Here is a 27,265-nt window from a genome sequence, read left to right as displayed (position 1 = left end):
GTTACTAGCTTAGTTTCGACGAGCAGACACAGAAAGAGTTAACGCGATATACTTCATGCACCTGAAACTAGTCAGTTTCGTTTGAGATTTCATTTACATTGTTTTTCTTTCTTTTTGCATTAGAGAACATCGAAGGAAATTTGTGGTTCTAGGTATACGTATGAACCCATGGATCGAGTTACACCGAGTATACAGTTACATAAAAGTTAGTGTCTCGTAACTTGTACAGTATTTTAAGTTTTGGCGATTGCTAACAAGTGGAGGTAATATCGCCAGCGTTTGTGGTCGAAATAAATTTCTAATATCGCTACTGTTCGTTGCGTTTCATCAAGTACGATGTGGCAGTGTTGCCATCTAGCGCTTCAGCCACGAAGAATGAGAAGGGACTAGCCGAACTTTACGATTTTTCTTCGGCCGACACGATTCGAATCGCACCGTTGCCGTGCGTTCGCTGCGTGACAGACGCTAACGCTTTTCAGTTGAACGGTTTGCATAGCGTCGGGCGTCGCGACGCGTACGACGGATCACCAATCGGCAGGCGTACGCTCAGGGATCAGCTCTCCTCGCGGCGCCAGGAAACGAACACGGTTCGAGTGGGGGGCAGCCGGACAAGTTCAGCGAGAATATCGATTCAGTCTCGCGCAAACCACCCCCATGTGTCGTGTCCGTTGCAGCAGCTCCACCTTTCAGCTTTGTTTTCGGCTCGGTGTCATGACTGACACATAAACAGAGCCGTGTCGCGGTGAAACGCTCACCTAGACGGTGGTCCACGGAACGCGTCGTCGAGCGAACTGTCGCGGCGAGCCCTGAGAAAATACGGGGTACCGATCGTCGTCGATAGAAATTCTCCGTTAAAGCTTATCGATTCGCGGACTATTCCCGAAGAGGCGTTCCGTTGTTCGTGCACGTCGCTGTAGTGAGGTGGTCAAGTTTATTACATAAACCCTCGCGCGTGTTTCGACGTTTTCGTTCCTCCCATCGAATTACTCGCGGGTGATTCGAATTACCCGTTTACGGTGTATATTATTCTCGCCCCTCGTTCACGGCCGCTCGTCGTTTAATCGTCGGTCGTGGCGGCGCGATTAAAATAGATCTTTCCAGCAAAACTGTTCCATCATCGATTCGTTTCGTAGACCGCTCCCGGGAGGGCTGCCCGTCCCGTTCGTCGTCGCATCCCGGCGATGCACGCCGTATACCGCGATAAATTTAGAAGATCGCATCGATACGGTTGACAAGCTAGCAATCGAATGTCCCTCTTCGGAATAGCTCGACCCGATCCTAATCAGTTACGTGCGGCCGCGCGAGACACTTGTGATTTCCATCGTGGACGCGGATCGATGCCGTAAACACGAAAAAGAGGAGAAGAAAAAACGAAGCGGCTAGGAAAAAAAGAAAAGAGGGATCGCGTTGAAACATCGAATCCATGGTACGTGCAGCTCGAATATGAAGCGCTTCGATCACGGCCCTGTCGGTCCGTGTTCGTCTTGACTACGGAATCGTGGGAGAACGACGGGAGAGCGCCACCGCTTCTTGAGAGATGTCTTCGATATCAGCGCAAGGGGTCGTCGAGAGAGCCAGCGCCGAGTTAACCAAGAGAATCAACGGACTGGGGTTGAGAGGGTCCAAGCATCATGGTAAATCATTGCCTCTTACCTTATTAATCATTAAACTCCTTTCGCGAACTTAACACTAGACTCGTGCATTTAACATACATACATGGAGAACATACAACAAAAATATACGTAATATACGTAGACAACGATCTATTAATTTAGTATAATAATTCAGTGTTTCATTTTCCGTATACATTCCGATTATGTTTAGCATGTATCGTAAATGTCTAAAATCCGCAGTCTGCTTATGACGTACACCGACGCGAGAACATATGCGAAACGTATTCGGAATACATTTACGCGGAATTAAATATCGGTGGTATCGAACGTACTTTTTAATGTCAGAATTTATTCTAATACCATCGTGTTAACCCATTCGCTGCCGACTACGAGATATCTCGTATAGATTGCAATTAGCTACGGAATGATTTCGTAACCGTTTGAGGAATTATTAATTAGGAATTATTAAAAAGAACGAACGAAAGTTTAATGTAACGTAGTTAGTTTAGCGTACGCTATAGATGCGCGTTAAATATTTCATAATAAGAGAGAATGTCCTTTGCCACGACTAATTTCGTAATCGATGGCCAATCTACTTGAACAGGACCTACTTCACGCATTGATCGACGTTGGGAAAAAAACTCTGAATTAATTAATAATTATGCTTGCATAGATAAATTAAATAGAAAAAGAGGTTTATGTATTTGAAGTTCTTTTCGACTCGAGGGTTTGAATAATATTCCTGCCCAGCCCCGATTCGGACCCCAACTCGACTCCTAACCTAGTTTTGGTTCGAATGTTACCCAAAGCTCGGCCAGTGTCTCTGCTAGCACCGATACAGGATCAAACCTAGTCCAAGACTTAACTAACCTAACCTTGATCGTGTTCGAAAAGCCTGAGGTCAACGTATACTCGTCGTTCGAGTTTTTCCCTGTTTTTCCCTGTTTTCCCCGGAACGTTTGATCCGTCGTTGAAACGAACCTTTGCAATATTTCGTCAGCCGTCATTACGTAATCGCGATGACCAATTGATTTTCTGTTAAACCGCGAAACAACACCCGATCATTTCATCGTTTTCTCGATTCAGCGTTACGCAAACGTCCACCAGCCCTGGTCTGCGGAAGCACGTCCCCGTCGTATCCGAAATTCGTCGTTTGGAATCGGTTCGTTAAGTGGCCCACCTTCGGTCGCAATCCGAACTGCAATGGAATCGATAGCATTCGTCCTCGTGGCACGTGGAAACGTAGAAACTGGAATGCATCGAGTGTCCGAGTTCCTTTCTTCGTCTTTCTCTTTGATCTGATTTCCGGTTCCGCGCGATACACGACTTAACGACGCCCCTCTCAATTAGAGGCGCATTTCTTCTAGGATTTTCCGGTATTCGAGTGTACTCGAGCACTTCAACTGGTGTTCGACGAATGCAAACATTCCAAGTATTCAGACTTTACTCGAAGACTTATTCGTATCGTAGGACTCCTGAGCAGCCACAGTGGCGGTATAATCGCTCTTTCCGAGTACACGTGTTATTCTACTATCTAAAAAGTATCGTAAATATTTATTATTCTTTACCATCTCTTTTTAAGGAGTAGGTTTCCTTCGAATTAGTTGGAAATACCAGCAGAAAAATGGTATCGGGACCACGGGCGATCGAACACGGGGCTCCGGCGTAGGAGTCGGCCGCTTTTCCCACTGGACCAACCCGCAGCTTTCCAGTCCTTTTCTTATTTCGCTCCTTGTTACGTTGGATACGAGGGCGCGATACCACGGTATTATTATTTATTAATTTATTTCACGTAACATTTCTTGCATTCTTCGACGATCCTTTTTCCCTCAGGATGACGCCAGCGTGGTGGCCATTAACGGTTGGGCTACGAACGACGCCAAAGTGGTGTCAGCGGCCGTTGAAAGGTTAAGGATGGCCCGTTTCGGGAGAGACGTAGACTCGGCCAAGGGAAGGCTCTGATAATCAGCGTGACGACACGAAACGAATGATTAATTACCACAGCGCGGACCCGCTCGAATCATCCGCGATTTTATCGGCCGTAGTCGCGAGCTGGCGGCGATCCAGTCACGGCGATTGCCCATTTTACGCATTAAAATAAATCTCGATGGGTTCGGCGTCGAAACCGTTGCGTCCGCGACGATCCCCCGTGCCTTTTGTTTTTGAGCCTCCATTCACCGAGAACTCGGCGGTTCAATTTTCTCGGAGCCGCGACAAATGTCGATTCACCGATATTTCCTCTCGCAAATTGCCGACGTTGTTCCGTAAACTGGTACAGAGCCATTGTAAAATGGGAACGAATACGCGCAGGGCTGGGGGAATTGTCACCTCGTATAGTAAACAGCGAATAGTCTGTTCCATTGGAATTACTTTTGTAATATCACACGTAGAAACGAATTCTGTGCTTCAAGGTACATCCAGCATTTCTCGGATGCATTTAAAGGTTTCCAATCCCATTTGCGGTTCGTTCCGAATCTGCTGGACTCGTTAGTAAGGCTTTGCACGATCCTCCTTGAGACTTGAACTTTGTAAATCTCGTTTGAGCCGTTGTAAATTTAACAGTATTTTAGTAACGTTACCATTGCGGTCTCTGGCTCTCCGGTATACAATTACTATTTATTTAAAACGTAGAATTGCTAGCAAAAATGGGGTACCGGATTTTGAGCGAACCTGTAGTTTGGCAACGCCACGAGGGCGTCGCAGAATGCAAGAATTGAACGTTCATTCAATTTCCTTAAAACAATTCCCCCCTTCGTGCCGGTGATGCTAGAACTAACGCGCCGGAACGGGGATATTTACGTTGCCGTAGGGTTTCTTTTATTTTAATAACGACACCCCTGGACGAGCCACTAATTATAGAAGAACGATTTTTCGAACGAACATCGCCGTTAACGCGTAACACGACTGGCGAGCGTGGCATTAAAGGCGTTTCTGCAAAGGTGAGCTCGGCAAAGATGCAGCAGTTATTTTCGTTTTATTTCCGAGCTGTACGTCCTATTTGGCTCCGAGTACGTCTCTATTTCCTGTCCATCTCTTTATCGCGTCGCGAACATTTTTTCGCGATTCGTCCGAGCCCTCCGTGCTAGGGGATTAGGAAACGAAATGAATCGTTCGAAAGTGAAGTCATCTCTGAGAAGCGGAGGTGTGGGTCCTTACTTTCTCTTTTACGCGATGCTTGTTTGTATCGCGAAGACCAAGAAAATTTTATCCGCGCGTATAAAAATTCTTCTGCGTTCGTTGTAACATCCCTCGCAAAGCTCTCTAACGTGCGCTCGTCGCAAATAGCTATCTCGCATTTATGACAACGGGGTTTTGATTTATGATCTTTTTCATGGCTGTATATTTGGCAACGCTTTCGTTTGGTACACTTTCCTGCCAGGTATGACTGTTCCGCGTTTGCTATAAAACTATTATATAAGAAAACAAACTCTATTCTTTCGTCTTAGTTCGGACGAATTAGTCGCAGCAGTGAGTTTCCCGAAGTCTCGCGGATATCCCATTGTCTCGTTACTTTACAATATATATATATGTATATATGTACAATACGCTAAGCTAGGAAGACACTGGTACATCACGATGACACATGCACAGTGAGTCACTCGATACTTGTACAAAAGCTCGTGCATCAGGTGGTTTGCATTTACTAGTTATAAAGCACTATTTGTCGACTGGAGCCTCTCTGAGCCTGCCGGAGTACTGACTCCCCAATCAGTAAGCTCAATTTCAACCGAATGACTGTGTGGAACAGTCGCCACAGAATATATAAACGTACGTTTCTTTAATAAAGATTAATACTTTGTAAGTTATAATCCTAGAGAACAAACTGAGAAGGATTTTTCTTACAAAGAAAACTTTTCACTAGCCCCACACTTATGCCTTGTATGGTTCATTACGGATTAAATCTTCATTTTCTCAATAACTAAGGCCCCTAGAAGACACGTGTATATATCTTATCGACCATAAAATAGATTCCTGAAGATTCACCCAACCGTTTCGCCTTCCCCCGTCGTTCTTACAATTACCGAGGACTAAGCAAAGGCCTAAAGCGGTTCGATTTAGGCAACTACGTACGTTACGTAATAAGGCGACTAAAGAGAGAACGAAACGTTGTTTCAGGTGGGGGAAAGGCCAGCGTCATGGAACGCGTTACGAACGTGTTTTGCGGAAGCGGCGGGGTCGCCTATACGAATCTGCAGAGCGCAAACAATGCGAACGCAACCCCGGAAAAGCCGAGCAGGAGCGCGCCTATGTCGATGGGCAACATGCCGCCAACCAATAATAAGAGTCTGAGCAACAGCACGCCGAGCAGAACGAGGATATCCAGGAATCGCGCAAGGAACGCGCCCCTTGCGTGCGGCGGCACGGGCAACTACGTGGCGATGTGCACGTGGGAGCAGCTCATGCAGGACGATTACTTCCTCGACAAATTTTTCCTCTACTTCAACGCCATCGAGAGGAGGATTTTGGCTCAGGTGCCCGAACCTCGTGATATTAATCGTTCGGCTGGCCACTATCCGCCATACGCGATCGGATCCTTCCATTGTTTCGACTATTCTTAGCTCTAATTACTATCGCTCGTCGCTTCGTAGAGTTGGCGTTGCCAGATTTTCGTTTTTGCTTTCTTGAGACAACGAGCCTTCGGGTGTTGTTTAGATACGAGCACCTGGATAGAAATAAAGCATTCGATTATTATAATATAAAGTATATAAAGTTACGATACAAAGTATATAATTCTATTCTGCCACCAGGTGTGCACAAGATGGAGAGACGTACTGTACGCGCGACCTCGGCTTTGGGCAGGCCTGGTGCCCGTGGTGAGGTGTCGCGAGATGCGCGCCATGCCTCTGACGTATCGCAGCCGTCTGTACGCCTCCTTGGTCAGAAGAGGTTTCCATTCGTTGGTCCTCCTCGGTGCCGCTGACGAGGATATCCCCGAGCTCACCCACGGGTTCCCTTTGGCGCAGAGGAACATCCACTCGTTGTCCCTGAGATGCTGTGCGGTCACCGACAAAGGCCTCGAAGCTCTCTTGGATCACTTGCAAGTGCGTTGCCACGCGAGCCTTTCGTGAAACATATCAAAATAATCCTTCTAAGGAACGTTCCAATGTAGTTCTAACGTAGATATGTACCATGTCTCCCGCTTTGTTGTGCCATCTTTCAAAATGTATCTGTGTATACCGCTTCAGTCGTTCAGAAATTCTTCTGCATTGCACGTACAGCTTTCACAAGCATTCATATTAAGTCATCCCATAAAGTAACGTCGTCTCTTACATGTCGTCTCTTACATGACGTCTCTTACATGACGTCTCTGTATATTTAATATATGTTTGTTTATTGTTTTATCCGAGTACGGTAGTGAATGAATATTACTCGTTTTATCGTCAGGGTTTGTTCGAGCTCGAGTTGGCCGGTTGCAACGAGATAACGGAGGCCGGTCTGTGGACCTGCTTGACACCTAGAATAGTATCGCTCTCCTTGTCGGACTGTATCAACGTGGCTGACGAAGCCGTCGGAGCGGTCGCACAATTGTTACCCAGCCTCTACGAGTTCTCGTTGCAGGCGTACCACGTGACCGACGCAGCCCTCACTTACTTCAACCCCAGACAGAGTAGCGCCCTCAGCATTCTCAGGCTCCAGTCCTGCTGGGAGCTCACCAACCACGGTGTGCTCAATATCGGTGAGAATATAATTAAAAGCCCGGAATAATAACGCGTAACTGGGAAAAGAAACTGTCGGAAGCGGAATTCGATGAAACTGTAGCTAAGAACACGATCGCGGTAGCGGTGAGAAATATCGAATCAAGAAAACGAAACCACTCGAAGGAACGAAAGCGAATTGGATCTGTTTTAGAAAACGGGACAATTGCGTCAGCGTGTCCCGCGATGATCCAGGTAGAAATATCGTGATGACTGGTAGCGTGAAATTAAGTCAAGTGTCACATGCATCCGGCCATTATAAATTTAGAATTAAGGAACACAGCTTTATTTAACTTTCAAGCTGTCGTCGACGACGGCACCGACTCAAGTTCGCGGCTAAACGAATAGTACAGAGAACTAACCGCGCTACCTGTTCTTAGAGAAGTTGCGTCGCGCGAATTAAATACGAGAGCGAAGAAAAGATACTTTATATAAATTTACGTGTAACACCCTTGATACGTTGACAGCGGTTCGCGACAGAATTCGTTGAGAGTTGCACGAAACCTGAATTCCAAGTCTCCCACGCTCTTGCGTCGACGTTGCTTCTTCGCGCGAGGTCAAACGTTGAAATAAAACGAACCTGAAACTTCGTGTAGATAAAAAGATAATGTATGTAAAACCTTATACCGTAGCAAATCTGTGATTAGCTCGATCGAATCGGGAAGCATACAGATACAGAATTTAAAAGAGTACGGAATACACATGTTGATTTTTCTTTCTGCGTTCCAGTACATTCCTTGCCCAATTTGACCGTGTTGTCGCTGTCGGGGTGCACCAAAGTCACAGACGACGGCGTCGAGCTGATAGCGGAAAATTTGCCAAGACTTCGTTCCTTAGATCTGAGTTGGTGCTCAAGGATTTCTGATCCAGCGTTAGAATACATCGCCTGTGATTTGAATCACTTGGAGGAGCTCACGTTGGACAGGTGAGAGAGCGGATCGGGGGACGTCGGCCCGCGAACGCGGACGAGACTTAAATCGCTTTAGACGGGCACGCTCAGTCACGACGGAATCCTCGCGAGCCTTTCGATCGCTTCATTCATGTTCCAAATACTAAACACGTTAACGAGCATTCTATTTAAGATCGACCATTACGCAATGAGTGATTCACCTATCGCGTCGAGACACCTAAGGATACGAACTTGCGATCTGCTTAAAATGGCCTGTGTGAAACGAAACTGCAGCATTTTTTAAATTTTATCGAATGAAAATTACTCGGGCTACCGGTCTCGTATCTTGATCTATTTATACGTATCTTGCCGGGATACGTGAATCTTTTCATGGAAAAATACGCGATTGTTTCGAAGATACAGGCTAGAGTTATAGAATCTTCGCTACTTTGATTTACACGACTTCGGACACGTTGGAACTGTTCCGAATAGTTGGCTCGGCTATGGCTCGAGTCGTGCGTTACATTGTCTTCGAACGTCCACGCCAATCTGTCTAGGATTGAGCTGTTAACGAGACTATCATTGCGGGACAATTATCGAATACCTCGGAAGAGATGAAAAAATTGAACAAAGAAATCTGAAGTGTGGGATGGCTCGAAAAGAAAAGTTTAAAAAAAGAACAACCAAGGGAATGATATATTTGCGTAACAATTTTTTCAAGCCTATTCTTGTTTCTGCGTAGGTGTGTGCACATCACGGATATAGGCGTGGGCTATATCTCCACAATGGGATCATTGAGCGCATTGTTCTTAAGATGGTGCTCGCAACTTAAAGACTTTGGTCTTCAGCACTTGTGCGGCATGAAATCCTTACAAGTACTCTCCGTGGCAGGTAGGTTCGCTCTAAGGCTTGGCCTATATGATCGTAGATCGAAGTTTAAAGCCCTCGCTTCTTCGGGCGACAAGATTAAAGTCGGCGTGAAGGAGAAACCGGTTGAGATTTTCTAATTTTCATTCTTCGCGCTACAATTGGTTGCATCGATGGTTGGCGACGGCTATTAGACATAGCGATGTCTCACCTCGTGGACACAACTAATTCGATTGTACGATCAAATCTAACACAAGTGCTCGTGTTCACAGGTTGCCCATTGCTCACGAGTAGCGGACTGTCCAGCTTGATACAGCTTCGCCACTTACACGAATTAGAACTAACCAACTGTCCAGGAACGTCTCAGGAACTGTTCGACTATTTACGTGAACATCTGCCGCGTTGCCTAATCATCGAATAAACGATTACCTTGGGGAGAATAGAGAACAACACCGGAGAATTTTTTTTTTTTTGCGTTTCGAAGACGCTCACGTGGTCACGAAACGGCGAGGTAAAATTTGTATTCCTAAAAACAAAAACGAACAAAAAAAGAAAATGGAAAAAAAAAAGAAGAGGGAGAAAACGTTTCACGTAAAGCAATACTTAGAATGACAATGGTATATACGACACGACTGAAATGATGCCTCATACAGATAGGGAGAAGCAATTGACGTCCAGACGCAAACTAAATCACTATGGTTTTACTTGTAACATTCTATAAGAATGGAGGAAAAACGAGCGAGAGAGAGAGAGAGAGAGAGAGAGAGAGAGAGAGAGAGAGAGAGACCACTAGCCCCCCTAATCGTGCAAAGTAACATTGACTACATAGCGCATAGGCATTTTTAATACACCAGAGCTCCCGTACGAATCGCACTCCTTTCTATCCATGCTACACTTTCAATGAGATCGGTGTGCTCGCGTTCCGAGAACGTGGCCCCCTCGGCCGTTGCGTTTTTATTTCTTTTTCGAATGTTTGGAAAACGATAAAAAAAAATACATATATATATATATATACACGAAAAGAAAAAAAAACAGTATACGCCATTTGGTAACGGTTCTCAAAGTTTCATGCGTCGCTTGATGATAGGGAAAACGAAGAGACAATTAACCTTGTAGGTTCTCCGCTAAAGAACGTAGAAATGTCCGAGTGACGACACGACAGACTCAAACAGTTAGAACTGTGATAAATTTTTATTGTACATGTATTATTTTACTTTGAATATGTTTAGGCATTGTTCATCCCGCTTTAAGACCGTTCAAGAATCACGATTACGACGCATTTAGACGCGTTGCTTATATTAAAAAAAAAAAAAAAACATAAACATATGCGTGCTACCTAGAAAGTGACTACTCAAGAATGAAAAGTATAAAAGAGCTAAAAACATTCCGATGCGTCTTAACGATTTCTTTTTTTTTTTTTTTTTTTTTAACGGAGCATACTATTTGCGTCATTTGTTCGTCGATACATCGACGTTACTCAAATATCAAAAGAGAAAAAAAATATGAAAGAAATTGTAAGATCATTGCACATATATGTATTGTCTAGAAATGTTTTTGACTATATTTTATCTACGTATATTCCGCTGTCACGTAATTAATGTTTCCTAAATTTAAGGCTTACCACCTAGCTAAGTTCTCCAATGTTTTTCATTGAATGTAACGATATATCGCAATATAGAAAACGTATTTTATGTGTTTAATACTGTTAACGATTTCGACGGTTATTTAAAAAAAAAAAAAAAAAAAAAAAAAAAAAAAAACGAATGTGTCACACTATGCTCCATCAGCACGTACGATATGAAAAAGTTCTATGGCACCGTTGCGGTACGAACGACTGGTGCAACATCTTTTATGTTGAGACTCGTACTACCGAACGATTTATGTGTAACATTTAACACGACCTCGACCTTTACCGAACTGAAATTATTTTTGCGTGTTACCACATGTTTAGCACATAACGTCTTTGTATATATTGTACAAATAATAATTAATAATTCTGTTACCAATGCGAACTAAATATAAATATATCCGCACAGTCAAAATTCTATCTGAAATCGAGTCGCGGGTGACGCGAGTCACGGATGTAACTTTAAAACGTGATAAAATGATGGAATGTGCTGTGAAATAAAAATTTATTGATCCAAATTTATTTCTGTACTCTTAGGTATTTTCCCACCACGTAAGTAACCCAAGACCTGGTTCGTCGATGGCACCCTATGCAGAATTAAAATTGTAATAATAGAATTATTTTAACCTATACAAAATTTATATACCGTAATCGACATTGAGTATCTGGTACATACCCCTAAGGTATAAGGAGATATATTTTTAGCATCGGATTGCTCGACAGACTCCCCAGACACATTTGGTCCTGTAGGCAATGCTTCTGTGAAAGTTTCGCTCACTACCCTGAATCGTATAATTTCTCCTAAAGTTTTTTTTTTAACTATTATTACCCTACTTCTTATACTTAATATCTCTACACGTTAAAACAATGTACTACTTTCATAAAATATGTAAGATACCTGCATCCATAAATAGGTCATGCTTCTCACCATCCCCTGTATCGTACTCCCAAACCCATGCTTGTTCCATTTGATCAAACCTAGATGGATGCTGTAACTTGTTAGGTGGAATTACGATATCCTCGAAAAATCCTAACGTTACTGTAAATAAATTTATGCTGTTAGCTATACTGTAAAATACAACAAGAATTACAATGTTATATTGAAATGTAATTACCATGGACACCGTCGACGCTACAGCTTCGTATTTTTCCAATTAAAATTTCTTCCATAAACGGACGAAACACGATAAATTGAAATATTACTTTAGTGTGCGACGCTCCATCGCCAGGAAATATGTAAGATTCCTCAATTTTTGTGATGTCGTGGAGAGCGATGCAAAGTCCTACGTTCAGATACACCTTAAACGCAAATTAAACGATGTCAAGTATTTATAGTAACGAAATTATGTCGACAAATTTAAATCGAATTACAATGTTTCACCTTATTGGCGAGTTTCCTGTTAAGTTCATCGGTAATCGCATCGTTCAATTTCCGTTTGAATTCCCACGGCGGAATTCTGACCGTATCTTTCAATTCCGCGAGAACAAACATTTTGGCGATATAACCTCGTAGACCGATTCTATTTGTACGTCTACTATAACAAATATTTGTTGTCCTGATTCACTGTGGCGACATTTACCCTTTTTCTTTGGATAAAAACATGAAATTGTAATTTTCTTCGTCAGTTTTACCTTTCTTAAGAAACACGAACCTCCATGCCATAATCAAGGAAGAAAATCACAATTATGTCAACATAACCTCAAATGCACGTGCTTTAAGATATTGTCTCAAACGAAAAGTAGCGATAGATTTCACGGATGCTATTTTTGTGTTTCGTTTACATACATTTCAGATAAAGTATGTAGAGAAAATCATAAATTAAAGATTAAACTGGTAAGACAATCAAGTGACGATTGTTTGAGAGATTATTTGTTATTTACAGGTGAACGAGTACTTGACAGGATGGATCTCGTGAATTCAATTTTGGAAAATGAACCACGAGAGAAGGATCCACGTAAAACAACATTAGTGCACAAAGATGTGGAACTTGAGACGGATGTAGGATCTCTCTTGGCATTTGATTACAATACATTGAACATAAAAGAACTGAAGTAACCTAAAACTCTTATTATAATGTGATATCGTTTATCTCGATTAGAACTCTTTTATTTTAATTATTACGTTATACTTTGTAGATCTCAACCGGAACAACATTTAAAGAATTTAACTAGGGACAATGTGCAAATATTGATCAATAAAATCTGGGAACTTCCAACAGAACGTATCGACGAAGTGATAGTGGCAAAGCTACCAAAACCTGAATACGTATTACCTCGATCTCGTGAAATTCCAAAACCGAAACCTTTAACTAAATGGCAACAGTTTGCTAAGCAGAAGGGTATCACTTCTAATAAGAAAAATAAATCTAAACTTAAGTGGGATGATGAATTGAAAGTTAGTCCTCTATTACTGCTAAACTGTATTTTTTCTATGCACTTTGTTATCATAATTTGACGTTCTTTTAGAAATGGATACCCAAGTTTGGTTACAAACGTAGTAAAGCAGAGGAACAGAAGGAATGGTTAGTAGAAGTTAACAATGAAAATAAGGCCATGGAAGATTCGTTTACAGTCGCGAAAGCAGCAAAACAAGAAAGACGGTCTAAAAATGAACTACAGAGGCTGCGTAATATCGCGAAAGCAAAAAATATTAAGGTTCCTCAGGTAGGTCTCCCTACCAGAGAACATTTCCCAGATTCACAGCAACTTTCTCAAGCTATTACCGTTGCACGTACATCAACAGCATCTGTAGGCAAATTCCAGAACAGGTTTGTTTATTAAAACACTACTTACGAAGCGCATTGCAAGTGTGTCTAACGTACGATACTCGTAGGTTACCGAAAGAGAAAGATGCGAAAGGTATCGCGAAACAAGTGCCAGGCATGAAAAGAAAGGCCGAATATATTCCGTCAAATGTGCAAGACGAGAAAAGACGCAATAAAGATTTAGCGGACAACATTCTCAAAAGTAACACTAAAATTCTTCGCGAGGACTTTGCTGTACCAAAGTAAGTTTTCAACCTTTTCAATAGTTCGTCTTTCGAGTTGATCTTCGAATACGAAAATTTTCATTTACAGAGTAAAACCGGCCAAGTCGCAGAAATCGCAAAAGTCGCAGAAAGGGAAAAAAGGAGTGAAGAGTAGGGGAAGTAAGAAACCAAAAGCAGGAAAAGGAAATCGGGATATGCGCCTTAAAGTTGGTGGCAGAAAACGAAGATAAAACTTAACCGTTCATATTTGTAATTCGTCCATGATACCTTAATCTAGATAAGTTTTGATAATCACGAGTTATCAATCTCTACGAAACTTAAATGTATCGAGTTAGGATTGCGGACATTGAAAAGGAAGACATTGTTGAAATAAATAAAATCGCCAGAAGAGTGCGTTGATTAATCTAAACGAGTAGTTTCCAAGCTTTTCGATCAACATTCCTTTAAAAAAAAGAAGTTGTGTTTATATTAATTAATTCAAAATTAAGTAACTCTTACGATATCGATCGATAGAAGTTTCTGTTCGACGAATATATAGTACATTATTTGGAGAAGACCTGTGATATAAGATAAAGGACTGCTACAAGTGTTGGATATCTTTTCCTATTGATAGACAGAAGTTTAACTTGTATACATTTTTTATTGTAGAATCGTAGTTTACGAATGTAATTGGGACTCTGTCGCGTGGATAAAACGTGCAAACGAATCGCAGGGGCAGCATAGCAAGTCGATAAGGCAGGTTGTCCTCTGGCTACAGAATCAGGGTAACGGGAGAAAGGTGAAAGGTCAAAAGCAGCACGGGATATCGACTCGGGGAAGTCGAGAGGGCGAGGTAACCTGGCCGCGGGTACGAGGGAGGGCAAGTGCGAAAGCGGGTTGCCCTAGAATCTGTAAGGGGTTCCACCCCGCGTGTGATTTTATACGTATCGTATATGTGTAGACGTTCAATGCCATCTGAACAAAATACAAACGCATCGGGGACACCTAGCACGATCCATGGCGATTACAATGACGAACGGCTCAGACTTTATATACATTTTAATTGTCGTACGCGAAGAGGGGTCTCTTACACCCAAACCCTCGTCTATAAAGAAAAAACAGCTACGTAATAATTGCTATCAATCTAAATATTTGAATAAAGAAAACTTTAATTTGTCTCACTTGAATCGATATAATCGTATAAATCGTATAAATTGCTAGTTCCGTCAGAGCACACATAGCGGTGTGTTTATCGTTGTGCTTTTTCTAATAGGAAATTTTTAATAGGTTATCTGTTACGATCTCTCGACGTATCTACCGATCGCGACTAATTTTGACGTTCATGAATATTATCGGATAAGTAATAATACCGTATTGTCGAGGGTGGAATAAGGACAGAGAGCGGGAGAGGCAACGCCACACACTGCATGTAACATTTCGGATCGCAAGTGCATTATCCTACTTACGTGTCCTATTTGACCATCAAACTGTTAAGAGCTTCGATATATGATATAGTTCGCGGACTAATCTAGAAAATAATCTTTGGATGCGGAACGTACGAATAAATGTAAACGGCTATGTCCATTCAATCTGGGCTTCTCGGGGCCTGAAGCTAATTACTCTGAGAAGCTCTTCTCTAATCATTTATGTTTCTAACCATTGACCATTAATTCGGTATTGGAATGTTTTCGAGTAAGCGTGAATCCTTAAAATGACTTTCTTTTACAACGATAGTTTGGGGCCCATGACAAGTTAGGTTATGCGACATCAGTACTTTGTTAGTACTTTGCTAACAGTTTACGCGGGAAAGAGTTCGATAACGGAATCGATCGTGGATCGATACGTGACCGTAAAAATATTTGCATAGCCAGGGCAACGATAGCGTAGCACGATACATTTTGTTACTCGGAGGAACAAATTGGCAAAGACTCCCTTTCTCGTACAAAATATCTTTTATCACAAAACTGATCGACGCGGATCGATTTTTTGATATGCTTCAGCCTGGAAACGAACTGGAACGAGTGTCGATTGTGCGTGACTGATTGCAGTTCGAAATACTGTAATATCGAACGCCTTGCATCTCCATGCAGACAGTGAAATAGACACCTGAGAAAAATTTACGTTACAGGTTACCAGAAAAAATGGTAATTTATGTTTTCTCGAATCGTTCAAATTCTTGACACGATATACGAAGTGTCTTACAGTGTTACGCTACGCGGATGGGAATTCCGGTAAAAATCAAGATGGACTTGAAGGTTAACCTACTCCTTAAATATTGATTTTTGTAGACAGGAAATTCTTCTGAATTTCTCTTTTAGACGTTGAGCTATATCAACGATGACTTTCATAATCTGTAATCATTGTTCTTACTGTGCCTGGTCTGATCGAAAGTAGTGGTGACAATTAAGAGATTTACAAAATGGAGGTGGTTGTCTGAATCAAGGGGCCCGATTGAAAGTAGTAACGGCCGACATTACACGTACGTGGTTGCCTACACTAAGGGGCCCGATTGAAAGTAGTAATGACCAACATTACGCGGACGTTGTTGCCTATACTAAAGGAAATTTTTTTTTTTTATTCCAACATAGACACTTATTATTAGATTATTACTATTAAAGCAGTATTACTCATTACTATTCATACATTGCAGGAGCAGCTCTTCTACGTGGTAGAACCATAAATATCGAAGGTGGGCAGAACTATTGCCTAGATAGAGATCTCGAGTAACGAATAAACAATCAACTGTGTATTCGTTGTACAATGAACTATTTCAAGATGGACATTGGATTTTAAAATTATACTAGGGCACGGGGTAATTTATTTATGCCTAAATTGCTTCTCAATTCATATTCGTTAATTTACCTTACTTTTCAGTTCGCCAAGGCGGTGTAATCCCTGAAGATAGTTTGACTAGGCGAGGGGGACTGTATTAATACGCTGATATATGGGTGACAGGGATTATTCCCTAAGGAGTTAGAAAATTATAAAGGTCAGCGGTCTTCGGACCTTCGACGTAACAGAGATTCGGTAGTCTCCGCACGCCTCAGGGCTCTATACACATCGTCGCTGGTAATCCCTGGAGAGTGGTGCTTTTGGCACACGCTGTACGTAATCGAGCGACGCAGCGCGCGTGCGAGGGTGCAGGGGAAGGGTGGTTGCCGAGCTAGAGGACAGAGGTAACCGCCGCGCGGTGCTCAGTCGGTGGTTGCTCGGGGAGAAACGGGCGCGTCCACGAAGTGCCGGGGATAACGATGGAGGCTGCGTTAATCGCACCGAGCGAGTGATACGCGCCGCGCGTTACACGGGGGGAATCGTGTCCTGGATTCGTGGCCCGCGGTTGTCCCCTTCGCGGCCACCCCTCCCCCGCCGGACACCAGAGTGCGTGTGGCATCCTCTCCGTTGCCAACCGTGTGCGTGAGTGTAAACCCGATCCGACGGTGGTGGCCGTCTCCTGCAACTTCCGTTACAGAAGAGGAAAATAATAGAAGAGCGAGACACAGCGGGGGGGGAAAGGGATAACGACGAACGATAGAAAACTGTGCGACGTAGGGACGAAAGAAAAAGAAAAAAAAAAGGCGCAACGAAACGGGGAAAAATGTCGTCCACGTAGTCGAGGCGAGAGGATCGGAGAGAGGCAGGTCGAACACGGTGCAGTGGTTACTCCGAGTCGTTGGTACGCGCAGCCTTTTGGTGTTGCTGGCTGACTTGATGCCTGCTTTGCTATTGCTGTCGCTGCCGCCGCCGTCGAATCGCCGCCGACGTTGCTGCAGCAGTTTCTAGCGATTTGAAATGAAAAAAAAAAAAAATAATAACGATAACGATATATAATGGAATATGTGTTGTCGAAATAGGAAGGGAGGGCGAGGGAAAGCAAAGGGATATCCGTGTAGCCTTCGTTGTTTCGTCGTCGTCCTCGTCGTTGTTAATTTTTTTTTTTTTTTTTTTTTTACAAACCATTGCTCCCAGGCGTAAACGCAAACAGAAAGAGAAAACACAGAGAGGGAAAATATTGTATATGTGACGTGCCCGCCGGCCACCAGCCAGCCTTTTATTCTTTTTTTTACGCGCTTCATTTCGCTCTTTTTCGGACCTCTTTGGGCCTGCCCCTCGGTAGGCAGAGTCATGCTCATCGTGGGTCCTGTGTCCGGTCCTTCAACCTATTTTTATTTTCGCCGTCTATGGGACTTCACGTTATCTGGCTTCTTCTGTACCCTTTTTTTTTTCAACCCGTTTCGTGCACGCACGTATCATTGCATGAGCGCATTGTGTGCAGTCGGCAGGAAGAGACGTAGCGACGTCTAGTATGCCCTCTGGGTTAAATTTTGATATGCTCGTGGGTCGAGGCAGAGATGGGACCAGAAGTAATAACGTTATATTTTGCATCGAATGATCGGAAGCTTGTCCGAATAGTAAATTCAAAACTATGATAGTTTAACATCGACCAAGTTTTAAATCTCAGTTTCAAGTTATCTATTATACTCGAACATAATTGTCCACACCTTTGAATCCGCGAAAATATTTCTCTTCGCACATTTACCGTTACTTGGAGTTTATCGAACACTGTTGATTACCAAATTTCGTCATCCATGACTATATGTACACCGCTAGCGAACCTTATCGGCGTCCACCCACATGCTATCGTTTTCACGGTTTGTTTAATTTACGAGTACGCTATATTCTCTTCCGTCGACTTTACATTTGACTGTTGGCCCTGATTCGTGGACGTACCACGGAAAACAATCTCCGTACGCTTGCTTCTTTACACGAGTTAGTTTTCCCAATTTTCATTTCGCAGTGGACGATATAAAAATGTAGACAACGAATGGGATACTGCCACGGCATAATTAATTTAACGCCGTAATCAATATTACTTCGTATCAGAGAGGAGAAACGTTTTATTCGAGTAATAGATAATCGGTACAACCAACGTATAAACGTTTATTCGATAGAGCCGTTAAATCTATATTTAATACGGAAACCTTTTGGTAATCGGTAAGTCGGTTTCGGAAGGTCGGAGAACAAATTTCAACCAAAGTCAAACTATTTTAATACAATGACCTTTATCCTCTTCTGCTCGATCGATAACATGTAAGATTAATTGCGATTTACTTCGAGTTTGGTAAATGTTTACTTGCTTGGAAAAAAAGAAACTTAAAAAAAAAAGAAAACAGATAGAAGAACGTGAATAGGTTATGTTGAAGTAGGTTGACTTCATTTTTCGATTTCAAAAAGAAATCCGGTTGTCGGATTTTCATAATTTCGATTTTGCCCACCCTTTGGACTTTTCGTACGCGATTTGTTTACGTTTCCCGTCTACTCTTCTACAAGTACTGACCACTTACAACAAAAATGATAGACAAGGGTCAGGGAGGAGAATAGAGGTTAGAGTGACGTGGTGAAGTGGGAGGGCGAGGTGGAGGCTCGAAGGTGACAGAGATAGATAGCGGAAGGGAACTGAAAACGAACGTGATAAAGTGGGGGAAAGGAGAAGAGGGATGAGACGAAGAAAAGGAACGAGACAGGGGGTGGTGGGAGGGTAGGGATAACTGGAACGTGTCGCAGCAAAAAACGAAGAGGGAGAAGAGGGTTTTTCGATTTGTTACATTTGTGTCGGAACCACTTGACCCATTGACGGGTCAAGGGGCAGAATGGAAAGGTGTCAATGCAGAGGTCTCTTCGTGATATACAACATGATCAATTTTTGAAGAAAAAGAATAAAACGTCACGTACATGATAGTCGTGCAATTTATAAATACCAATAGTTATTTTTCAACAATTTATCGATATAAATATATAAGTATACGTATTTGTTACTCCTTTAAACGAACATTGCACGTTCACTTGTATTCGAGAGTTACGCCGAAAGTATAGAGGATAACGGTATGAATTATTTTTAGTTTCATGTTTTTGTTTTTTTATTCATGTAAGTAGCGAAAACTCCCATCTTTCGCTTCCTGTCTATCTGTAAATTCTCGATGTATATACAGGCGCTCGTAGATATTTCCCTTCGCTAATTAGACATAAATATAACGTGTAATTACTGATACCTCACGTTTTCCAACTAACTTGTACTTGTTCGCTGTATTAAATATTTGAACGAGAGTGCTTTTCATTTCTTAGAAGAGAATTTGTTCGATTTGTTGGAAACGATTTGTTCGTTATATAAACACTTCTTTCATAGTATTTATCTCTCCAATCTGTCTTTCACATCGAAAATTAGACAGATTGTCGAGCTACGTTAAAGAGTATTAGTCGTAGTATCCTTGTATGTACGCATCGCTGCTACTTGTTTGGTATTCGTATGTAAATATATCGCTGTAAATAAAAGGCTTTTCAATGTGCTTTCTCGCTAAAGAATTTAGTTAGCTGGTAGCGTTAGAATGACGGCCGCCGATAGCGGGCGGATATCCGTCACGTTTCTTGCGTTTCCAGAGGAAAAAAAGACAGGAAGACGATGCAAAGGGTGCTAAGCTCGTAACAGAAAGCAAACGCCTGGCCCGAAGGCGTTAAACTGGGAAGAAGCGGTTGTAATCGGGTCGCGGAGCGATGTACGCAGCTGCGGGTGGCGCCAGTATAGCGAACAGGAGGAAGCAGAAACGGTTACAGCTGAACAAACGCGTCGGCGAGGGCACGGTCCCGTCACGGCTGAAGACAGTACCCGCTTCTCAGCACCACTTCCACCAACACCACCACCCGAGCAAATTCGCGCGTCCGCACGTTCTTCCACCATCTTCCACACCACAGCCACACCAACCACCGTCATCTGCATTCTATCCGAGCATCGACAGACGGCGTCATGTCGAGAAGTGTCAGCAAGTCGCACCCGTCTCTCCAATCCAGTTCCCGATATCGCCGCCGCCACTTTCCCTCGAATCACCAAGTTCGGTCACCTGCGCCACCAAATCCAATAATTTCCCTTTTCCGCCACCGTCGATCCTCGATCTCCGAGTTCCGCCATCTTCTTCGGAGCTACAGGTGGGTAGATTGTTTACGGCAGTAACACTTTCTTAATTGCTCCCTAGGGTCAGTTTCATTGTCTATCTAATATTTACATAGTTCCGTTTACTACTTCTTCTTCTTTCTCTATCACGTTAGTTGCTCTTGCTAGGTTCTCTTTTAACCCTTGATCATGTACTATCTCGCAGTCCTTTGTACAAGTTTTATTCGATAATCCTCGTTGCACTCTGCACCTTCTCTCTTGCTGGCACACCTTTTACTTACATTAGGAACACACCATCGATCGGCTGTCTGGTGGCATATGTAAACCCGTGGTAACACACATCCTTGAACAGCCCCCAGGTTCGTCAGCTGGTTATCCATAAATTGTTAATTTTTGTTTAGTCGTTAATATGTACTCTACTGGTTCCTACCAGCGGATACCATGCGTCGACTAATGGCAGGGAGGCAGACAGTGCAATGTTAGGAGTAAGTTGTAGTGCCTGGTACTGAGCCGGATTGGGAGATCATCGAAGGAGGAACTTGTGCGGTCCCTTGATTTTTTTCTTAAGACCGAGAAGGAAAAACCAAAAGATTTCAGTTGTAACGTGCATAAAGAAAGTGGAAAGGAGAAAGGGGAGGCGGAGAAGGACGGTCGGGATCTTAACGATCTATAAAACAGGCAAATGAATGAGCGGAATGCAGGCTGCTTTATTAATTAGAAGGGAGAAGCAACGGTTACGGGGGGGTAAGGTGGTGAACTTTAGAGAATTACCCTCCAACTTGGCAACCAGACTTATTCCGCCGCTTCCACGATATCCCCCACGATCTTACGTTTACGGGGTAAGTATCAAACCATTCCAATGTCCTGTATCATCGACGATAAGCTATTGGCGTCAGTGGGTAACCATTATTCTTCCCTAGCTGATTACCTTTTGCATCAGCCTTGTGTGCCTTTTGGTTCGAGAAAAGAAATTCATAACGTAGTGTATTTTTGGTGTTTGTCCATTTTTTACTTTACTTTATTACAAAAAATATCAATGTCTTTTATATTACTGTGCATCAACTTTGTCTCGTATTCTAAAAATTATATTCCAATTTCTTATTCATAGAACTCTTATTTGTTATGTCTTTACATAGCATTTATATCAATCCTCTAACAAAAGATGAATTACCAAACTAGAAAAAATTATTCAGAAAGGTAGCAAATGATTTTTCATTTTAGAAGTGCACTTTAATCTTACATAAGTTACATAAACTAAATTCAAGGTGTGTAATAATAAACTTGAGGTTGAGTTATATCATGATATATGGTGGATTGTAACTTTTATGTGTGCTATACAGTACTTGATGCTCGAAGGTAATGATTACAGTGTACTTATGTAAACAAATTCTACGATACATGTACGTATGAACGTTTATACATGTTTCGATGATTACATGTATACAAGTTTTTCTGTGTTCTATTTTAGTATATGCATGCACATTTTTTATATTATCGTTTATGTGCCAAGTAACGAGGACAGAAAACATTAAAATGAAGCGTGTATAACGATATAGTATTATAGAAAATGTTTCAAATGATAGAGAAAGATGCAAATATTATATATATAATCAAATATCAACTCCTTTTTTATGTTTCATTGTTTATTTAGAAATATTTTATACAACAGTTAGAATAGTAAAACGAAGAAGGAACACTGAAAAGCATCTAATGTTTGTAGATTGTTTAAAATTTTATCTGTGAAGATATACCATTAAAATCCTTTGGTAGGATTAAAACGTTAAACAACCAACCTCATAGTTGTCGTAAGCGTTTGTAATGGTAATAACTCGGTGTGAAATAATTTCAGTGTGGTGGAGGACCCGGCAAAGCAGCATGGCAAGGATGCAGCAGACCTCCTCTTCCTCTGTCCCCTACATCGCCTCACGGATGCCGCGGAGATGGCTACAAGACGAAGCAATGCGAAGCTCATCGGCGATGGATGAAAAAGAACAAGGTAAACAAGCGCTACGCTAACCAAAATTATATAAACTTGATATGAACCGTGGACACAGAGTCCCCACGAGTGATAATCTTCATTCGAAACGAGTACGAAATATGGCATGCAGCGCAGTGATTGTTTTTAGATAAGAGACGCGAGCTATTGCAATGGAAGCAGCGGAGAAGATGATGAAGAAGACGAAAGCAGTAACGCAAACCGTCATAGAGGAGAAGTTAGCGCGGCAGTGAATACCGTACTTTACGCGGGGCTGGGAACTACAGCGCTCGGATTAGTTATCTCGTTTGTCGGCACTGGAGAGAAAGGATTCCTCAGTCCGGAATTGAGGCTGGTGGGTCCTTCGCTACTGTGCGCCGGTTTACTGTGTTGCCTATTTCGGGTGCTGCTCTGCCTCTGTTTATGTCGTTGCGGTCAATGCCGTTGGCGGTTTTGCCACGTTGCTTCCGACAAGAAGGAGAAAGTGAGGAAAACGGAAGCGCGTCCAACAGGAACGTTGCCTACCGCCTCACTTTTGTCGCCAGCGCAACAACAACAGCAACAACACCAATCGGCCGCCACGTCCTCGAGCGGGCCAGCATCATCGTCGACGAAAGCACACGAGCTCTTGCTCTCTCCTGCCCAATTAGCAGAGTGAAAACACCATTACGAACGTTTTCTACGAAAAATCAACACGCCGATTAACTGCCGGTTCTTGTCCAATAATAGAATATCTAATTTCCATTCGACCTGAACCGTTTTTCGCAACAACCAACACAGCCTAACTCTAGTTCAATTCGAATTTTAGCGCTTTAAAAAAAAAAAAAAAGAAAAAAAAACAATAGAGAACGAAACAATCGGCCACGTTTTTCTACCCCTACCGTGTTTGAAAAAGTAAAAAAATAATTATCAATGAGCCTTCAACTGCCTCCTGGTTTATTTCCTTCCACGTTTTTCATATTTTCTTTACAAGGAGTTGCCTAAGCTTAATTTACCTCTCTCATAGAGATATCAGAACATTCTCCACTTTATTCTCGTCGTTGTAAGATCAGTTTTTCTTTTTCTTTTTCTTTTTTTTTTTACAAAACGTAATCACGCGTGAAAATGATACACGACAGTCAAGGTAACTGTTCCGTGAACCGCGTTTCACGTCGAATAATTTATATCGACATCACTCGAAACTGCACCGATCAGGAAAGTTGGAATTGCATTTGATCAGCGGACGTGTAACTGTATATAACAGGTGTGTCAGAGGTGGTAGCACTGGACGCAGTTGCAGCGATAGCGAACAGTTGATCCTCGTACATAGTTCCTTGCGGTTCAACTTTTCCGTTGCCCGATGGCGTACCACTACCCGGTGGATTATCGCCTTTCGTCGATTCCCGATACTTTTGCAGATATACTTTCAATGGTTCCACGTAATTATCGAAACCGAGGGTGGTCATCGCGAACAGAATGTCTTCGCCGTTAATGGTTTTACGTTTCTCCATGTGACACCGGTCGCTCGCTTCGGACGTGATGAACGATATGAACTCGGACACGCACTCTTGAACACACTCGCGTGCATCTTTGGCTATCTTTCCCGTTTCCGGTATAGCCCTTTTCATTATTTTCGCAACGTTTGCTATCGGAAGAAATCGATCTTGCTCGCGTAGAGGACCTCCTCCGCCACTACCTCCGGTTCCTTGCAACGGATCGTTTGCCCCGTGATTGGAATCATCCGTATTTTCAGGATCATCTGGACAAAAGTATTAGCTTCAATCGGTGCAACGGCTTGTCAAATTGTACGAAAGCATTATAAAATCAATGTTTAACCACTCGTATTCCATGCTAAACCTGGAAACAAAAAGACACGCGTCCCGTGTGACTTGTCCTTTTCGGTATGCAATAAAATTTAGAGATTTGCAACGGCTAGATGTTCTTCAACTTTTGTTTTTATTAATGGTAACACTTTAAAAAATGTATGGATGGATCGGTTACAAATAGCCACCAATTATATTTGAACTTTGTCTATTACAGTTTTCAAACTGCTTTGATATGTATATAATTTTATAACGAAATAGTTGTCAACATTTGATATATAGATTAAATAACATGGAAACTTTCTTTTATCGAGTACCAATCGGAGTACCTAGATTATATCATTATTCGTCAACTTGTTTGTATTAATATGATGTAACAGTGAAATTGAAAACCGCCGCTAATTGCAAGCTTCGTAAATTAGGATTCGTTTCCCATTGAGGAGGTGATTGTAATTTTGAATGTTCGCAGTGAAACAAAATTCAAAACATTCTTAACCTACCTTCCATATCGTCCGATTGTACTCCGATATAAGACGCGGAAACACCGCCGCTGAGGAATGCATTCGGGCCCAAAGGTCCTCCGTCATCGCCGCTTTCGCCACTATTTTCCATTTTCAACTCGACTTACACTAAACGCACAACAAGTCGAACACTTCGAGTTTTCTTAACCTGTCCGTGGCTTTGTTTTCACGGTACTTTATTGCACTTTTTTCGGCATGAACAACTTCGTAAATAGACCTTTCGAATAGAAATCTTGTTAGGACAGCGCCCTCGCGAGAAATTTCTGAAACATCGATCTTCCTATGAATTGAAAACTCGCTTTAAAGATTTGAATAGCGCCATCCTGCGTTCGAAACGCGCAATAATACGAGCAAAGAAGAAAGGGATCATTTTGCGAGTCGTATTCCCCTCGAACGGCAAGAATTAAGGGACGCGTGTGTACACAAAAACATTTGGTGCGTTTAGTTTGTGCGAAAGTTATGGACGAGAATGGACGATCGTGAAGCGGTGGGCCACGGTGGAGTGCGATGAGAATTGTCGAATCCGTGAAAAAAATTTGTATTCGCGAGAGAACAGGGTAAGGAATAGATGGCGTACTATCCTCTCTGGGATTCGGAGCCAATTTGAAGTACGACACTCGAATATGATCGGTCAGACGTCGGAGGAGCTGATCACCCCTGCGACTCCTTCTGCAGAGAAAAACTCGAAGGGAGATTCGAAGCAACGGAAATCGAGCGCGAGAGGATTCAATTTTCCTTGGAGACGCAATTCGCAACACGAGAACGCGCCAGAGAACGACAAAAAGAAAGAAGATTTGGTAGACGTCAGAGTCGTCGAGTGCAATGCCAACAATGTTCTTCCCAGCAAAATGTCTTTCAACTTCTTCAAGAATATCAAAAAGTACATCCAAGCCAAGAAATTAGCAATATGTAAATCAAATAAAAATGTAAGTATTCAGAGATCTTGACGATACATGGCACTTAAAAGAAATGTTTACAGGGGAACAAGGTTCAGGTGTCTAATTTGGAAAAGGATACAAGCTGTGATTCGTTGATGATTTGGTATGACAGACCTACGATTTCTACAGAAAAGGGTCATACATCTGAATTTAGATGCGAAAATACTGCCGATACTTCTGAGTGTCTAAGTAACAGCAATACTTCGATTGCCAGTGAAGAGTCTTTGCAAAATGAAGTATTACTAGAGAATCTAGATAAAACGTTAGAATATTGCTCAGATGTTGCACAAAGATTAGAAGCGGTTGATGCGCGTGCTATTAATGAGTGCCGAACAGACAATTATTATGAAAATGTTCCTAGCATATGTTGGCCATTTTCCGCCAACAGTGGACAAGAATTAGTATGCGATACTACGATAGCAAATGTACTAACGGAACATCGGATTGAAAACATCCAGAGAAATGCAGAAATTAACGAGACGATAAATAACGATAACAAAGTGAAAGCGAGCCTTACCAAGGAGTTGCTTAAATTAAGCCATAACGGATGGTATTGGGGTCCGATATCGGGAAGCGAAGCTGACTCTAAACTGATATCCGAACCTGATGGTGCATTTTTAGTCAGAGACTCTTCAGACGACAGGTTTGTATACTATCAAATATATCGATAGCGGAAAATTACAATACGTGTAAAATGTTTAATAACGATTTTTATATAGATACGTCCTGACGCTTAGTTTTAAATCTTCTGGTAAGGTACTCCATGCTCGCATGGAGCATAGCGGTGGATTATTTTCTCTGTGTAACCAAAGCGAAAGCGAAGGATTCAGCTCGGTAGCCGATTTAATCGACTATTCGATGAATTTTAGCCAGTCGGGAGTGTTTTGTTATTCGAGACCAAAGTATCCTGGTCATCCAGCTTTCCCAGTCAGATTAACAAAGCCAGTAAGCAGGTTTATGCAAGTTCGAAGTTTGCAATATCTTTGCCGTTTCGTAATACGTCAGAATATGAGATTGGACAATATTCATAAATTGCCTATACCAAAAGCTATTAAAAGCTATATAGAGGAAGCACATTATTAATAAGAAATTTAAATAAACTAAAAAGAAAGTACCTTTTATAAAATACTTATACTAATGCAAATCGTACTATAAGACGAATCATGCAAATGTGAAAGTCTAGAAATTGTTCTAGTATTAAAGTATAGTCTTTGCAAAAAGATATAATTTTTTATTACAAGTAACAAATAATAAGAGCATTTTTAAAACAAATTTCTTTGAATATAAAGGTAGAGTCCATATCTTGCATGAATCATTTCATCGTAAAGTACGTTATATTTTTTAACGTAATATTAATCAATTTGTGAGGTACTTGGCTGTGTAAACATATTTTTTATTATAAAATAATTTCCTGCTCAATTGAATATTA

General features: G+C 42.0%; 6 protein-coding genes across 10 annotated transcripts; 4 read left to right on the top strand and 2 right to left on the bottom strand.

The window, feature by feature from the left end:
• Nucleotides 1–599: 599 nt before the first annotated feature.
• Nucleotides 600–9,571, top strand: LOC128894599 (F-box/LRR-repeat protein 16). Of its 3 annotated transcripts, none has more exons than XM_054156435.1 (7): nucleotides 600–1,634; nucleotides 5,730–6,085; nucleotides 6,362–6,655; nucleotides 6,999–7,290; nucleotides 8,039–8,234; nucleotides 8,941–9,089; nucleotides 9,338–9,571. In XM_054156435.1, the coding sequence occupies exons 1-7, from the start codon at nucleotides 1,538–1,540 to the stop codon at nucleotides 9,484–9,486; spliced, it is 1,533 nt and encodes a 510-aa protein (XP_054012410.1). In that variant the 5' UTR covers nucleotides 600–1,537; the 3' UTR covers nucleotides 9,487–9,571. The 3 variants fall into 3 exon arrangements, with proteins under 3 accessions (XP_054012410.1, XP_054012412.1, XP_054012411.1); XM_054156437.1 differs by lacking the exon at nucleotides 600–1,634 and adding an exon at nucleotides 5,047–5,203; XM_054156436.1 differs by lacking the exon at nucleotides 600–1,634 and adding an exon at nucleotides 5,227–5,381.
• Nucleotides 9,572–10,796: 1,225 nt separating this feature from the next.
• LOC128894612 (DNA-directed RNA polymerase III subunit RPC8) lies at nucleotides 10,797–12,462 on the bottom strand. 2 transcript variants are annotated; one of them, XM_054156458.1, is made up of 6 exons: nucleotides 12,325–12,462; nucleotides 12,074–12,224; nucleotides 11,808–11,991; nucleotides 11,591–11,731; nucleotides 11,369–11,493; nucleotides 10,797–11,279 (listed from the first exon to the last, which is right to left on the bottom strand). In XM_054156458.1, exons 2-6 carry the CDS (start codon nucleotides 12,182–12,184, stop codon nucleotides 11,226–11,228), a joined length of 615 nt encoding a protein of 204 aa, XP_054012433.1. In that variant the 5' UTR covers nucleotides 12,185–12,224; nucleotides 12,325–12,462; the 3' UTR covers nucleotides 10,797–11,225. The 2 variants fall into 2 exon arrangements, with proteins under 2 accessions (XP_054012433.1, XP_054012432.1); XM_054156457.1 differs by having other exon boundaries at nucleotides 12,074–12,227; nucleotides 12,325–12,459.
• Nucleotides 12,351–17,209, top strand: LOC128894606 (ribosome biogenesis regulatory protein homolog). The gene is made up of 7 exons (XM_054156450.1): nucleotides 12,351–12,490; nucleotides 12,576–12,744; nucleotides 12,829–13,087; nucleotides 13,159–13,460; nucleotides 13,526–13,699; nucleotides 13,770–15,891; nucleotides 15,979–17,209. Exons 2-6 carry the CDS (start codon nucleotides 12,596–12,598, stop codon nucleotides 13,909–13,911), a joined length of 1,026 nt encoding a protein of 341 aa, XP_054012425.1. The 5' UTR covers nucleotides 12,351–12,490; nucleotides 12,576–12,595; the 3' UTR covers nucleotides 13,912–15,891; nucleotides 15,979–17,209.
• Nucleotides 17,210–22,459: 5,250 nt separating this feature from the next.
• LOC128894614 (uncharacterized) lies at nucleotides 22,460–23,417 on the top strand. The gene is made up of 2 exons (XM_054156459.1): nucleotides 22,460–22,596; nucleotides 22,727–23,417. Exons 1-2 carry the CDS (start codon nucleotides 22,582–22,584, stop codon nucleotides 23,231–23,233), a joined length of 522 nt encoding a protein of 173 aa, XP_054012434.1. The 5' UTR covers nucleotides 22,460–22,581; the 3' UTR covers nucleotides 23,234–23,417.
• A 75-nt stretch (nucleotides 23,418–23,492) lies between these two features.
• Nucleotides 23,493–25,092, bottom strand: LOC128894610 (uncharacterized). Its single transcript, XM_054156453.1, has 2 exons — nucleotides 24,878–25,092; nucleotides 23,493–24,313 (listed from the first exon to the last, which is right to left on the bottom strand). Exons 1-2 carry the CDS (start codon nucleotides 24,987–24,989, stop codon nucleotides 23,766–23,768), a joined length of 660 nt encoding a protein of 219 aa, XP_054012428.1. The 5' UTR covers nucleotides 24,990–25,092; the 3' UTR covers nucleotides 23,493–23,765.
• A 172-nt stretch (nucleotides 25,093–25,264) lies between these two features.
• Nucleotides 25,265–27,246, top strand: LOC128894603 (cytokine-inducible SH2-containing protein). 2 transcript variants are annotated; one of them, XM_054156444.1, is made up of 4 exons: nucleotides 25,265–25,455; nucleotides 25,574–25,824; nucleotides 25,878–26,479; nucleotides 26,556–27,246. In XM_054156444.1, exons 2-4 carry the CDS (start codon nucleotides 25,747–25,749, stop codon nucleotides 26,917–26,919), a joined length of 1,044 nt encoding a protein of 347 aa, XP_054012419.1. In that variant the 5' UTR covers nucleotides 25,265–25,455; nucleotides 25,574–25,746; the 3' UTR covers nucleotides 26,920–27,246. The 2 variants fall into 2 exon arrangements, with proteins under 2 accessions (XP_054012419.1, XP_054012418.1); XM_054156443.1 differs by lacking the exon at nucleotides 25,265–25,455 and having other exon boundaries at nucleotides 25,483–25,824.
• The last annotated feature ends 19 nt before the right edge of the window (nucleotides 27,247–27,265 follow it).

This window comes from Hylaeus anthracinus, unplaced genomic scaffold (genome assembly GCF_026225885.1).
Source record: "Hylaeus anthracinus isolate JK02 unplaced genomic scaffold, UHH_iyHylAnth1.0_haploid 4, whole genome shotgun sequence".
Lineage (NCBI taxonomy): Eukaryota > Metazoa > Arthropoda > Insecta > Hymenoptera > Colletidae > Hylaeus > Hylaeus anthracinus.
This window is presented reverse-complemented; position numbering and strand designations above follow the sequence as displayed.

Excerpts from the sequence above, each read along its gene's own strand:
- LOC128894599 (XM_054156435.1), top strand. The coding sequence starts at position 1,538 with ATGTCTTCGATATCAGCGCAAGGGGTCGTCGAGAGAGCCAGCGCCGAG. Across the intron at positions 6,086-6,361 it reads AGAGGAGGATTTTGGCTCAG|GTGTGCACAAGATGGAGAGA; the intron begins GTGCCCGAACCT and ends TTCTGCCACCAG. Across the intron at positions 9,090-9,337 it reads ACAAGTACTCTCCGTGGCAG|GTTGCCCATTGCTCACGAGT; the intron begins GTAGGTTCGCTC and ends TCGTGTTCACAG.
- LOC128894612 (XM_054156458.1), bottom strand. The coding sequence starts at position 12,184 with ATGTTTGTTCTCGCGGAATTGAAAGATACGGTCAGAATTCCGCCGTGG. Across the intron at positions 11,732-11,807 it reads TAGCGTCGACGGTGTCCATG|TAACGTTAGGATTTTTCGAG; the intron begins GTAATTACATTT and ends ATTTATTTACAG. Across the intron at positions 11,494-11,590 it reads TGACCTATTTATGGATGCAG|GAGAAATTATACGATTCAGG; the intron begins GTATCTTACATA and ends AAAAAACTTTAG.
- LOC128894606 (XM_054156450.1), top strand. The coding sequence starts at position 12,596 with ATGGATCTCGTGAATTCAATTTTGGAAAATGAACCACGAGAGAAGGAT. Across the intron at positions 13,461-13,525 it reads GTAGGCAAATTCCAGAACAG|GTTACCGAAAGAGAAAGATG; the intron begins GTTTGTTTATTA and ends CGATACTCGTAG. Across the intron at positions 13,700-13,769 it reads GAGGACTTTGCTGTACCAAA|AGTAAAACCGGCCAAGTCGC; the intron begins GTAAGTTTTCAA and ends TTTCATTTACAG.
- LOC128894610 (XM_054156453.1), bottom strand. The coding sequence starts at position 24,989 with ATGGAAAATAGTGGCGAAAGCGGCGATGACGGAGGACCTTTGGGCCCG. Across the intron at positions 24,314-24,877 it reads ACAATCGGACGATATGGAAG|ATGATCCTGAAAATACGGAT; the intron begins GTAGGTTAAGAA and ends ACTTTTGTCCAG.
- LOC128894603 (XM_054156443.1), top strand. The coding sequence starts at position 25,522 with ATGATCGGTCAGACGTCGGAGGAGCTGATCACCCCTGCGACTCCTTCT. Across the intron at positions 25,825-25,877 it reads TATGTAAATCAAATAAAAAT|GGGAACAAGGTTCAGGTGTC; the intron begins GTAAGTATTCAG and ends AAATGTTTACAG. Across the intron at positions 26,480-26,555 it reads AGAGACTCTTCAGACGACAG|ATACGTCCTGACGCTTAGTT; the intron begins GTTTGTATACTA and ends ATTTTTATATAG.